Source organism: Ovis canadensis, chromosome 1, assembly GCF_042477335.2.
Source record: "Ovis canadensis isolate MfBH-ARS-UI-01 breed Bighorn chromosome 1, ARS-UI_OviCan_v2, whole genome shotgun sequence".
Lineage (NCBI taxonomy): Eukaryota > Metazoa > Chordata > Mammalia > Artiodactyla > Bovidae > Ovis > Ovis canadensis.
In genome coordinates, this window is record NC_091245.1 from 115,369,373 (window position 1) to 115,382,795 (window position 13,423).

General features: G+C 39.9%; 1 protein-coding gene across 5 annotated transcripts in view; it reads left to right on the forward strand.

Annotated features, from left to right (window-relative positions):
* The window catches only part of DDR2 (discoidin domain receptor tyrosine kinase 2), a 166,737-nt gene extending 159,460 nt beyond the window's left edge, over positions 1-7,277 (forward strand). For all 5 annotated transcript variants that reach the window (XM_069547372.1, XM_069547382.1, XM_069547358.1 and 2 more), the window contains 2 exons: positions 1,018-1,167; positions 6,529-7,277. In XM_069547372.1, the coding sequence (XP_069403473.1) occupies positions 1,018-1,167; positions 6,529-6,663 (285 nt within the window). In that variant the 3' untranslated portion in view covers positions 6,664-7,277. The remainder of the gene's footprint in view (positions 1-1,017; positions 1,168-6,528) is intronic.
* Positions 7,278-13,423: the final 6,146 nt, after the last annotated feature.

Consider the following 13,423-nt stretch of genomic DNA (forward strand, 5'->3'; position numbering starts at 1 on the left):
TGTATTTCTCTGAATATATGTATTAGGTATATAAAATTATTTTACATATTGGGGTGATACTATGCACATAAAATTCTTTCTCATTGGCAGTAAATATTCTTCAAAAACATGATTTTGATGGTTATATAATATTCTATTATGGATATATCCTGTAATCTAATGTCATAATAATTTGGTACTTTCCAATTTCCTATGATTATGAATGATGCTGTAAGATATGCCATTTTATAAATCATTATAAAGATTTTTATCATCTACATAGGTAAATCACGTATTTTACCCCTTTCTAATGTGATTATTAAGCTTTGCTCCCTTTAAATGTATTTCATGGCATTATAAAACATTATTAGACCAAGATTCAGAGGGTTTTGGTTCAACACTCAGTTTTTCTGTTATTAATGGTCTTATAAACCAGGGGATTTTAGTAAACCTATGTTGTCTCACTTTTCTGATCTAAAAAGTAGGAATAAATATTATCTACTTCAGCACTGTGATTATTGAATAGAACACGTGCAAGTATTTAATGGATGTTGACTGCATCTGAATCTCACTGAAATCACTTGTCAGTCTATCGTTCAAGACTGTGATGATCATTGAACAGGAGCTACTTGAGGCATTCACACTGGATTCCTCTATCTCTAACACAGAGATATCTGGATCTCTTTCTGTTCTTATTTTGCCTTTCCCACGGGCATTTACCTGAGGCTGCCCTAGATCTTAGAGTTTGACCTTCTAACTCTCAGGGGGAGAGTCAGGTAGCTTATGGCCACATCCTCTTCAGTCCTTGGATCTCATATGCAAGAGAAGCAGACCTCAGCAGAGATCCTGAGGGTGAGAGATGGGTGGAGGCTGGCACTGAAACAACTTCCTATTGTTGTTTTCAGATTCCCAGTGCATATCTTGGCAGTTCCAGTATTCCTTGGCCTGCGTAGTGAAAAACTCCATTTTATGAAAATCTCTCTGCTCTTGTCGTACACAGATTATTCTGACTTTCTCTTCTTTTCCTTACTTAAACAGGGCAAATTCACCACAGCAAGTGATGTGTGGGCCTTTGGGGTGACTCTGTGGGAGACATTCACCTTTTGCCAGGAACAGCCCTATTCCCAACTGTCAGATGAACAGGTCATTGAGAATACTGGAGAGTTCTTCCGAGACCAAGGGAGGCAGGTGAGAGCTTCTGGGGGTGGAGAGATGTGGCCTTGGGTGCTCCCAAAGGTGAGAGAAAGAAAAGTTCTGATTTAACAGGATAGGCCTGAGCTGGAAGATGGGTTACCTGGATGATAGTCATTTGTCACTAATTATCCGGGTGATGTGAAAGACTAAGGCCCTCTCTAGGCATCCATACACTCTACTTTATCCATGGGTCAACCCACTGGTCATTGAGGAGCATGAGGGAGTCCCATCAGGCTTCTGCATAACTCAAAGATGGTGGTGGTTTAGTCGCTAAGTTGTGTCCTACTCTGTGCAACCCCATAGACTGTAGCCTGTCAGGCTCCTCTATCCATGGGATTCTCCAGGCAAGAATACTGGGTGGGTTGCCATTTACTTCTCCAGGGGACCTTCTTGACCCAGGGATTGAACCTGAGTCTCCTGCATTGCAGGTTGATTCTTAACCAACTGAGCCACCAGGGAAGCCCAAGTCAAAGATACCAAGAAATAAATCCTGTCTCTCATATTTGATCTGTTTCCTGGTCTAGACTGTACAGTTTGTCTTTGTGGTTGAGGAACATAAGAATAAAAACATAAGCTAAAAGTGAATAAGGGAGTTATTAGCACTTGTTAAAAATTTGGTTTGGACTACTTAAAAATATTTCTCAGCTTACATGCCCAGAGACCATCAAGTGCATCCTGGCTTTGCTGTTCCTGGAAGGCACCTCTGGGCCCAGATGTTGTGGCCTCTTGGGACTCAGGAAAAGATAAGCTTCTAAGCTGATAGGGCCTCCAATTTCTAGTTATTCAAGATTCTTTCAGATAACTCAGTGTCTAAAGTTCCTGTGAGATGTGGGATTGAAAGCTTTCTGGTGGCTGGAGCGCGGAGCCCCCAGAGTGACTTGGAGTGTGGCATCTCAGACAGGAAAATGATAACAGTTGAGGAGAGGGAAAAAGCTCTTGAAGAAAATTAAAAGTGGATCCTCTGTGCTTAAACAGATTAAAGCAAACAAAAGATAAGGGAATGACTAGAGATTGTGAAATAAGCAGGTTAAAAATAGGGAAGGGGGTGTCCTAAAGTTTTATTGTGATACTCTGTAGATGTTTTGGTAGCTCAGCTCAGCTCAGTCACTCAGTCGTGTCTGACTTTTTGCGACCCCGTGAATCGCAGCACGCCAGGCCTCCCTGTCCGTCGCCAACTCCCGGAGTTCACTCAAACTCACGTCCATTAAGTCAGTGATGCCATCCAGCCATCTCATCTTCTGTCGTCCCCTTCTCCTCCTGCCCCCAATCCCTCCCAGAATCAGAGTCTTTTCCAATGAGTCAGCTCTACGCATGAGGTGACCAAAGTACTGGAGTTTCAGCTTTAGCATCAGTCCTTCCAAAGAAATCCCAGGGCTGATCTCCCTCAGAATGGACTGTTTGGATCTCCTTGCAGTCCAAGGGACTCTCAAGAGTCTCCTCCAACACCACAGTTCAAAAGCATCAATTTTTTGGCGCTCAGCTTTCTTCACAGTTCAACTCTCACATCCATACGCCTTGACTAGATGGACCTTTGTTGGCAAAGTAACGTCTCTGCTTTTTAATATGCTATCTAGGTTGGTCATAACTTTCCTTCCAAGCAGTAAACGTCTTTTAATTTCATGGCTGCAGTCACCATCTGCAGTGATTTTGGAGCCCCCAAAAATAAAGTCTGACACTGTCTCCACTGTTTCCCCATCTACTTCCCATGAAGTGATGGGACCAGATGCCATGATCTTAGTTTTCTGAATGTTGAGCTTTAAACTTAAGATCACTCAGGGGATCTAGATTATCTGTTTTGGTTATGAGGTAATTGCCTTCTCATCTTGGCAAAAGATGATTTACTGCTGGGTGCGTGAGATAAGGAGTGCACCAAAGGAAAAAATTATTTTTTCTGGACTAGGGGCACGTCATGGCCACCTGGGTGACCTATTAGATGTCTCATGGCCAATTAAAGGTAATGTGTTCAATTAGAAAGTGTATTTTTATTCATCATAACAATGATTCTAATTTGCTTACATCCTAGAATTATAGGCAAAGGGAGGAATATTTTAAACCTTTCAGTTTCCCTGATTTTATTATTCAGTGACTGAAATCTCACATGCAAAAAACAATTTGTATGAGGCACAACTGAACCACCAAAACATTCAGCCAAGACAGGCATGCTTCCCCTCCCCACACTTTATGTCCACTGTCTGCTTTGCATTATATGTATTTTTGATATTAGGTAGCTTTTTACTTAGTACTAAAAAGTTGCATATTAATTAATCAAATGTTATGCTGCTGCTGCTGCTGCTGCTAAGTCACTTCAGTCGTGTCTGACTCTGTGTGACCCCATAGACAGCAGCCCACCAGGCTCCCCCGTCCCTGGGATTCTTCAGGCAAGAACGCTGGAGTGGGCTGCCATTTCCTTCTCCAATGGATGAAAGTGAAAAGTGAAAGTGAAGACGCTCAGTCATGTCTGACTCTTCGCGACCCCATTGACTGTAGCCTATCAGGCTCCTCTGTCCATGGGATTTGCCAGGCAAGAGTACTGGAGTGGGGTGCCATCGCCTTCAAGTTGCATATTAATTAATAAAATGTTATGCTATTCATTTCCAAAGAAAATATTGTTTTATCATTTAATGGAAGTCTTAAATTCTAATAATCTCTGGGATTTAATTTTTCTTCTTTATTTTTAACTGCTTATTAAAAGGGTCCATCATGTTTACTTTTACTAAATGATGCTAGAGAGTCAAATATATTTTGACCAACTACTAAATGGTTGAATAATAAAATTAAATATTTGAGTGAAGCCAAGACCAAAGCCTAATATCACCATCATATGCTGAGCAAGCTTCTCACCTATAGGTTTAAAATATTGATAAAAGTTTATTTAATTCAACATATGAACAAACTAAGCATAATTCACTAAATCTATATTTTATAACAGTTTACAAATTTTAATTACTTTAAATTTATTGTTAAAATTTAAGTATTCAAATTTTGAAAGTTTGACATTAGAATGTAAGCACAATAGTTACGCATCACTATCAGCTGCTAGATGGATTTTTATGGACTCTATGCATGTGATCTAATTTGTATTCAAACAGCATTGTTAATGTCACCAGCTCATTGAATATAGCAGATAAAGTGCAGGAGAAAACTTTTCAGTAACACAAATTCTAGAGAGAATCTTATCATTAGGGCTCATAGCTTAGACAAATCTTAAATCTTTCATAGTCAATTAAAAATGCTTGGAAATCTATAATAATAATTCCAGTAATTTAAAAATGTATTTGACAATTTTTGTTTTCAGTTTGTTTTTACAAATTGTAAAGAATTCTCAGAAAGCACTTTTCTTGAAATCCCATGGTCAAAATAAAATTAAATGATTAAAAATTAAATACAGTTTTAAAAGCTTATTTTATTTGATGTTATGAAAAGTAAAATACTGTCAACATAATGAGAATTATTATGAAATATAACTTTATTTGCCAAGTTTATACAACTTTGAAAAAGGCAAATAAGTTATTTATCATTTCATTTTATTGATATCTGTTAGCTCAAAACACATATTTTTTTCTAAAATTATTAAGTGAACACCCTAGATAAGGCTTAACAGTTTTAAGTTTCACAAGTAGTATACGAGAGTGTCTATTATCCTGTATCTTTTATAATAGTAATAATATTTCTTTTAAATACTTGCTATTTTGTAGCCATAGTCACTTCTAACATACTGAGTTAAGGTTTGTCAGATCTCATTATATATTCAAATAGAAGCCAGACGTATTTGTCTTTTTACTTTTGATTAAGAATGGATGATGGAAAACTCCTTGGCATTGGTCTTAGCAATGATTTTCTGGGTTTGACAACCAAAGCCAAGACCTTAAACATGTGGGACTATATCAAACTAAAAATCTTCTTTATAACAAAGGAAACCATCAAAATGAAAAGGCAAACTACCAAATTGGAGAAAAATTTGTAAATCATATATCTGATATGGGTTAATATCCAAAATGCATAAAGAACTCATGCAACTCAAGAGCAAATATCCCCCAGCCGTCCAATTTTAAATGAGCAGATCTGACTAAACATTTTCCCAAAGAAGACAAACAAACAGATGGCCAGCAGGTACATGGAAAGGTGCTCAACACTGCTAGTTACTAGGCTTCCCAGGTGGCACTGGTGGCACAGAACCTGCCTGCTAATGCAGGAGACAGAAGAGATGTGGGTCCGATCCCTGGCATGGCAGCCCACTCCAGTATTCCTGCCTGGAGAATCCCATGGACAGAGGAAGGAGCCTGGCAGGCCAGGGAAGTGCAAATCAAAACCATCATGAGATATCACCTCGCACCTTTAGAATGGCTATAATAAAAAAGACAAGGAACAACAAACGTTAGTGAGCTCGTAGAGAATAGGGAAGCCTCATGCACTGCTGATGGGAATGTACATTGGTGCAGCCACTAAAGAAAACAGTATGGAGGTTCTTCAAATAATTAAAGATGGAACTACCATCTGATCCTACCATGCACGATACAGGCTGGTCTACGTGTGGGAGAAGGCAATATTGAAATGGGTAATTACTAACCAGCAGCAGATGTTGGACCTATGATTCCAAAAGCTTGAGACATTTAGGTTTAGTTCAGGAATATGTCAGTATACAAGGTTTTAAAAAACTTAGGTCAGGAAATGACAGGTAAGCAGAAGATGACATGGAGTCAGTCTTGCTGGGTGGACACAGTAACATGCTTTGAGAGTAGAGCCAAATACAGATCTAGGTTGGAATTCAGGGCAGGGCTGTAGAGGGGTTAAATGTACAAATGTTGCTGAATAATGTAAAGAAGAAATCCAGTCTTCCCACCTGCGGCCAGTACAAGAGAAGGAGAGCACAGAGAAAGCTATGGTTAAGACACAGGATACATCCTGTGTCTCAGTGGCTCAGATTCCATTCTTAGCCAAGGAGCCAAGGCAACTAACATGCTTTCCGCCCTTGCCATAATTGGCTCAACCAAGATAAAGCTCACTGTGGATAGGCCATAACTGGAGGACTAGGTGTTCTAATCACTTTCCAGTCAAAGATGTCTTCTTGCTTCAGTTTCATCTTTTGCATGATGGTAAGCAACTTAGCAGGCATGCATGCACAGGGACCACCGGATGGCCCATCAGGAAATTCTGCTCTGCAGACCTGGAACAGACAAAGAGAATGGAAAGGGATTGATATGATGTAAAATTCTCGTGAAGAAGGAGAGACACCACACCCATTTCGGTTATCAAGTCCAGGAAAGTGGGGAGTGGGCAAATCATACTATGATGCAGCGACCTCTTCTCCACACTCTTCTAATATTCTCCTTTTTTGTTCATTTTTTGTTTCCAAAGACTTACCTCCCTCAGCCTGCCATTTGCCCTGACTCTGTGTATAAGCTGATGCTCAGCTGCTGGAGAAGAGACACCAAGCACCGGCCCTCTTTCCAGGAAATCCACCTTCTGCTTCTTCAGCAGGCAGACGAGTGATGCTGTCAGAGCCTGGCAACAGGTCCTCCTCACAAGCCCCACGACTCACCCTCGCTTAAGCCACTCCATCTGGACACTGAATGGACCTGGGAGACAGAGGCTTGTTTGTCTTTCTCTCTTTCTGTCCCTTGTCTCCCTCCACTCCACTCCCCGACTCTACCCCTGACACATATATAGTTTTTTTTTTACGTTAAAGAACTAAAAAAAAAAAAAAAAAAAAAAAAAAAAAAGGCCTAGGACAGATAAAATCTAGTAAAGATTCTTACTTGATGTACTTAAAGTATTGGATAACAAAGGCTAGATAATTTAGATAATTTATAAAGGATAAATATGCTCGTGTTTATGAATGTGCAAATTCTACAATGTATTTTCCATGCTATCTTTTAAAAAGTGATTTCAGAAAGAAAAACTTGAAGAATGCTAATGTCTTAGGAAACATGAGACTAGGCGTAGGGAAAACACTTGGTAAGTGTGGAGAATCTGATGAAATGGTATTCAGTAACTAGTTACCGATGGTTTGATTTCCTAATTTGGCCTGTAGACATGACCTAAACTCTGCATTTTCCTCTCCTGACAAAATGTTACATGCTTGGAAAAAACTCAACTTACTGGAATGGTGGTTTTGTTCGTTCCTGGGCAGGGATGAGGGTTGAGATCTATATGCATAGGAAATACAGAGTATGTACATAGGGAAGAATATTTACTGCAAGGCTTTATGAACAGGGATTGTTATTTGCCAAAAAAAAATGTGCCTCATGCATGGAAGTGTTCTTAAATAGAGAATGGACACAGGAAAAGAGGTCAGTGGAGGTCAGGTAACCGGTGTGCCGTTCATTTCTGTGGAGGGTCCTCCCCTTACCTTGTTCAGACATTTTCAGGTATGTGTTTTAGTGAGAGCCTGATTTTGAGTCAATACAAACTGTTGTTATTATCTTGATCGTAGGCCCTTTGGTTCATCTCCTCAAAAACTTCCAGCTCTTTTAGTGGATGAATACTCTATGGAAACTATGGGCTGGGGATTAAATTTCTCAGGCATAAATCTGAAGGTCACGTACAATAGGGAATAGATATGTTCTGAATGTTTTCAAAGGGTTGACTGAGGATCGGTGAAAGGAAATTACAGGGAGATTGATTTTAACTTCCTATTAGGGAAAATACAGCCAGAGGCAGAATATGCAAGGATGAATGGGCTGCCTAGAGAGGTGGGAAGTCCCTTGTCACTGAAAAGGTTGAGATACAGGCTGAAGACTAGGCAAGGAAGAGGTAGTGTTTCTGACATAATAAGTGGTTGTGGGAGATGATGTTTTATGTCCTTTTAACCCTAGGAGTTCTTGAGAGGAGCAGGTTGAGTGTGGAAGAGTCATCTGCTGCTACTGCTTGGGATTTACACTCTTGCCTTGGAGACGGTATGACCAGCAGAAAAAGAAAGCTTGAGGCTCTGGCTTCAGAATCCATGGATACTGATAACACTGTTAAATAAAAGTCCCCTCAGAACAGAGTCTGAGCTTTCACACTCCACAGATCCTCAGATTCAGTAGGAAACAGGAAACAGGAATGAGATGGTCTTGAAGTCTCCTCCAGTTCTGATGTATTCAGACCTCAGTGGATAATTGAATCTACAATTGCTGCAGACTCAGTTGTCGAGTCATCTCCTGCTCTGATAATTGTGGTCAGCAAAAGAGATCATGTGAAGAAGTCACGATAATAGTAGTAATAGGAATGCCTGTCACCGGCTCAGTGCTTTAAAGTTTATCATGTGTTTCTACATACTTTATCTCATTCGATATCTGCAGGGCCAGACATGTTCTCGTGTTCTTTTATACTTGGGACCTGCCACACACTCTGTCTTCTCAAGATCAGTAATAACTTCGTTTATTATTCATAGTTCCCCAGAGAAACAGAACTTTATATATATATATATATGATTTATTATAATGAATTGGGGAATTGGGTTACATAATTATGGGGACTGAGGAGTTCCACAAAGCTGGTGGTGATGTACTTCTGAGAACCAGAAGGTCAAAGGTTTAAGTCCCAGTTGAGAGCTGAAGACTGATGTGTGAGCTCAAGTAGTCAGGCAGGGAGGGTAAATACCCCCTTACTTTTTTTCTTCTATTTAGGCCATCATTGGAGTGGATGATGCCCACCCATGCTGGAGAGGGCAATCTGCCTTACTCAGCTCACCAATGAAAACGTTAATCTCATCTGGAAACACCGTTATAGAAAAACACCCAGCAATAATGTGTAATCTGGGTGCCACATGTCTCAGTCAAGTTGATGCATTAAAGTTAGTCTTTCCATTTCAGTAGAATCAAAGGGACTTGAAATCAGGGCCTGCAACTTGTTCTCCTTGATCCATGAGCATCTGGCAGGGCTACATTCAGACCAGGCCATGACTTCCCATGTGGCAAGAGGAAATATGTAATGTAATTTATCCTTCCTTTGTCTAGTATCTTTCAACTTATTTCTTTTTACAATTCTGCCTCAAGCCACTGCATTGCATGATACCATTAAAAAAAAAAAGTTTAAAATTAACTTAGTATGTATAGATTTTCCTGGCCTTGAGTCATAGAGGTGATCTGTTTCAAGCAACTGGCAAATATGTAATGTAATGTACAGTTACCTTTTTCTGAGATGAGGAACGTTCCATCTTCTGGCACTAAGACTTTGTATTATAGACACAGTTTTAACTTCTTCCTTTGTCATACACATTGAGTTCAGCAGTACAAACCTAAGAGAGCCATCAGGGTAAATGATCAAGGCTTCAGTTCAGTTCAGTCAGTTCAGTCGCACAGTCATGTCCGACTCTTTGCAACCCCATGAATTGCAGCACGCCAGGCCTCCCTGTCCATCACCAACTCCTGGAGTTCACTCAGACTCACATCCATTGAGTCAATGATGCTATCCAGCCATCTCATCCTCTGCTGTCCCCTTCTCCTCCTGCCCCCAATCCCTCCCAGCAACAGAGTCTTTTCCAGTGAGTCAGCTCTTCACGTAAGGTGGCCAAAGTACTGGAGTTTCAGCTTCAGCATCATTCCTTCCAAAGAAATCCCAGGGCTAATCTCCTTCAGAACGGACTGGTTGGATCTCCTTGCAGTCCAAGGGACTCTCAAGAGTCTCCTCCAACACCACAGTTCAAAAGCATCAATTCTTCGGCACTCAGCCTTCTTCACAGTCCAACTCTCACATACATACATGACCACAGGAAAAACCATAGCCTTGTCTAGGTGGACCCTTGTTGGCAAAGTAAGATCTCTGCCTTTACATATGCTGTCTAGGTTGGTCATAATTTTTCTTCCAAGGAGTAAGTGTATTTTAATTTCATGGTTGTAGTCACCATCTGCAGTGATTTTGGAGCCCCCCAAAATAAAGTCTGACACTGTTTCCCTATGTATTTCCCGTGAAGTGATGGGACCAGATGTCATGATCTTTGTTTTCTGAATGTTGAGCTTTAAGCCAACTTTTTCACTCTCCTCTTTCACTTTCATCAAGAGGCTTTTCAGTTCTTCCACTTTCTGCCTTAAGGGTGGTGTTATCTGCATATCTGAGGTTACTGATATTTCTCCCGGCAATCTTGATTCCAGCTTGTGCTTCTTCTAGTCCAGCGTTTCTCATGATGTACTCTCCATAGAAGTTAAATAAGCAGTGTGACAATATACAGCCTTGACGTCCTCCTTTTCCTGTTTAGAACCAGTCTGTTGTTCCATGTCCATTTCTAACTGTTGCTTCCTGTCCTGCATATAGGTTTCTCAAGAGGCAGGTCAGGTGGTCTGGTATTCCCATCTCTTTCAGAATCTTCCACAGCTTATTGTAATCCACACAGTCAAAGGCTTTGGCATAGTATCTAGAATTTAAAAGTAGGTGGACTTTTAAAGAAGAACGAAGAACTTTTAAAGAATAGAAGAATGAAGCTAGGAATTATGTAGAAAAGGAGGTAGGAAAAGGGATGAGAAACTGTGGGGCCTTGTTACCTTTCTAGGAAGTCATCTTTTTCATGATATATGTGAAATGTTTTATGTCCAGATTGTGGTTTGGGGTAGTAGATTTAAATTTATACTTTCGCTAGTGAATGTGGTGATAGGTCCAAATCTTGATGAGCTGTCCAGACACATATGTGCTAAGAAAAGATCTGGAGTCTAAAGAGGCACCCAAGGGGAAATGTGATTTTAATACTCTGGAAAGACCACTTGCAAGTGTACAAGACTGTATAACAAAGGGCACTGTATGAACGTAGAGCAATGAACGTGCATGTGACTGGACGGGGAGGCAGGGGGGTTTAGAAAGGAGGCTACATAATAAAGGGTGATAGAGAGAAGGATGGGGGAGGTAAGGGCAGCAAGACAGACACAGATGGTGCTGCTGAGAATCCATTCTGAAGCATGAAAGCCAATCTCTGAAGAGAACAGAAAACGAAAGTGTCTTGAAGATAAAAGATAAATGTGTATGGAGAGAGAGGAAATTCTGGATGATAGAGATTATTAAAAGTAGTCATTAAAAAATGAAAAGTGAGGTGCAGAGTATGACATGGAAGGGAGCTTTTCAGAGTTTTAAGAAAAGATAAACCCATCAGGAATATAAAAACACATAAGCAACCACCAGGGAATGACCTTTCATCTCATGGGATGTAGGAGAGGGAGGCAGTTTGAACATGGGTGTTCTAGACCACCTCCAGTGCCAGGGATTCATGGTGGTGAAAAGAGGTCAACTCTGTCTGAGCTGGACTTGGCTTTCCAAGTGCTGCTTTGGAAATGAAGACCAAGAGAGGAGCCGGGGAATTCATGTTAGCTCATGAGGCTCTGTCTTCCCTCTTTGTTCCTGTCACTGGAATCCACTTTAGATAACGCTCATCACTCTTGTGCCCAGAGAGGACACAGGGAAACACGGGGACAGCAGGCTTAGGTGAAACTAGATGAAATCTTGTTTGATATCTGCACCAAGAGGTACGTGCTATGTTGGAACCATGTATTTTTCTAGTCCCATCCAGGCATCCCACAAGAAAGCCACGATGTGGGGCTAAGCCATTTGTTTCAAGTAAAGGAGAACAGAAGAAAGGAAAAGATGACGATGTTCCAAGGAAATAGTGTAAAACAGAATAACATCTGTTTTGTCCAAAGCTACAAAAATAAATGGAGAAAAATCACAATTTTAAGGCTTAGATTACTCCCAATACAGAGCTATTAAGTCTTTGAGCCTAAACTGAGTTTGTAGACCTGGGATTTTCCATCTTGTTCTTTTCAGTGAGACCTCTGATATCTGGCAGAGCTTATGATAGGTTTCTGAAAGATGTAGATCCAAATCTAGGCTGAATTTCCTTCTGAATTAAAATTTAACATTTTTATAGAAACAGATGAATGTCTTTTCCACTTGGTAAATGTCTTAGAATGCTAAATTGAGATAAAAAGAGACTGGAATGGTTAAAGGTTTTTAGATTTCTGGCATTTTGAGTTCTCTGCTGCAGTTAACTGCATTACTTGGTAGCAAAAATATGGAGGGTAATTGTTTAGTTGATGTATCTTTTTTTTCCTCTCTCCATTATATTGAAATACTTTAAGACTCATAAGAAGTTGCAAAAATAGTTCAGAGTGGCCTTTACCTAATACCAGGATTTCCCATTGATAACATCTTATGTACTCATAGTCCAGTTTCAAAACCAGAAAATTGACATTGGTATAATGCTGTTAACTAAACTAGTTCTCCAGTTCTTCATATCTATACATTTCATTTCTGGATACTTTTAACCCTTGCTGATTTGTAACCTGGTCTTGCTTGGCTGCATCAGGAAAGACATTATTGGGATACAATTCTGTCAAATCCTTAAGAGGATATAACAAACTAATCTGTTCCTTTATCAATAAATAATATCCTGCCTAGACTGTATCCATATTTTCTGACTAGTTTGGCTGTTTGGCATCTGAAACAATCCAAAAACAGCTTAGAAAAATCAGATAACACAAAGAAGAGTAAGACGCATAGCTCACTAGCTAGGTATAGAAGGAAATTATAGATGGTTTCTGCAGTTCCTTCGAGTAGGGCTTATGTGGTGGCAAGGAGAGGACTTTAGAATAAATCAGTATTTTGATTAAAAACTAGGTGGCACTTCATTCTTGGCACCAGGAAGAGCTTTTGAAAGGAACAGAGTACAATGGTGGAGACTCTTATTGTGTAGTAAAACACTATTCTCAGAATATTAGAGAAGTTTCATTTACTTAAATGTCTGTTCTTAAATGGAATAACAACCACATTGGACTAAATTAAGTACAGATACAGCAGCAACCTGGCCCAGAGGTTCAGAAAGATAGAAGAGTTGAAGCTTTAGTTTCGTGGATTACAGTTTTGAGTTCTGTGATGGCATTTTTAAGCTGCCCTGTTTAAGGGTCACAAGATTATATGAGTTAACGTCTGCATACCCCACATCCTATAAAGTTCCTAACACATAGTGAGCACACCATAAATATTTGCTGAATTTTTTTTTTGGATGAATAAAAGGTAGAAGCAGAAACTTGTCAACTGGCATAACTAGGGTAAATTTAGGTAGAACTACTTTGCTGTAATGTAGAGGGTTTATTTTCAAATAAGAAAGAGGAAAATGTGCCCAAACTTTTACGTCCTCCATTTCTATGTTGAAATTGATCTATGTAAATGTCTTATTCTTTGAGGTATTTAGACAGAAATGCAAGGTTCTTCTCTGCATGGTACCCCATCAAGAGCAGGGAGAGATCCTGGCCCCAAACCCAGCTCTTTCGAAACAAGATTTTTAGTT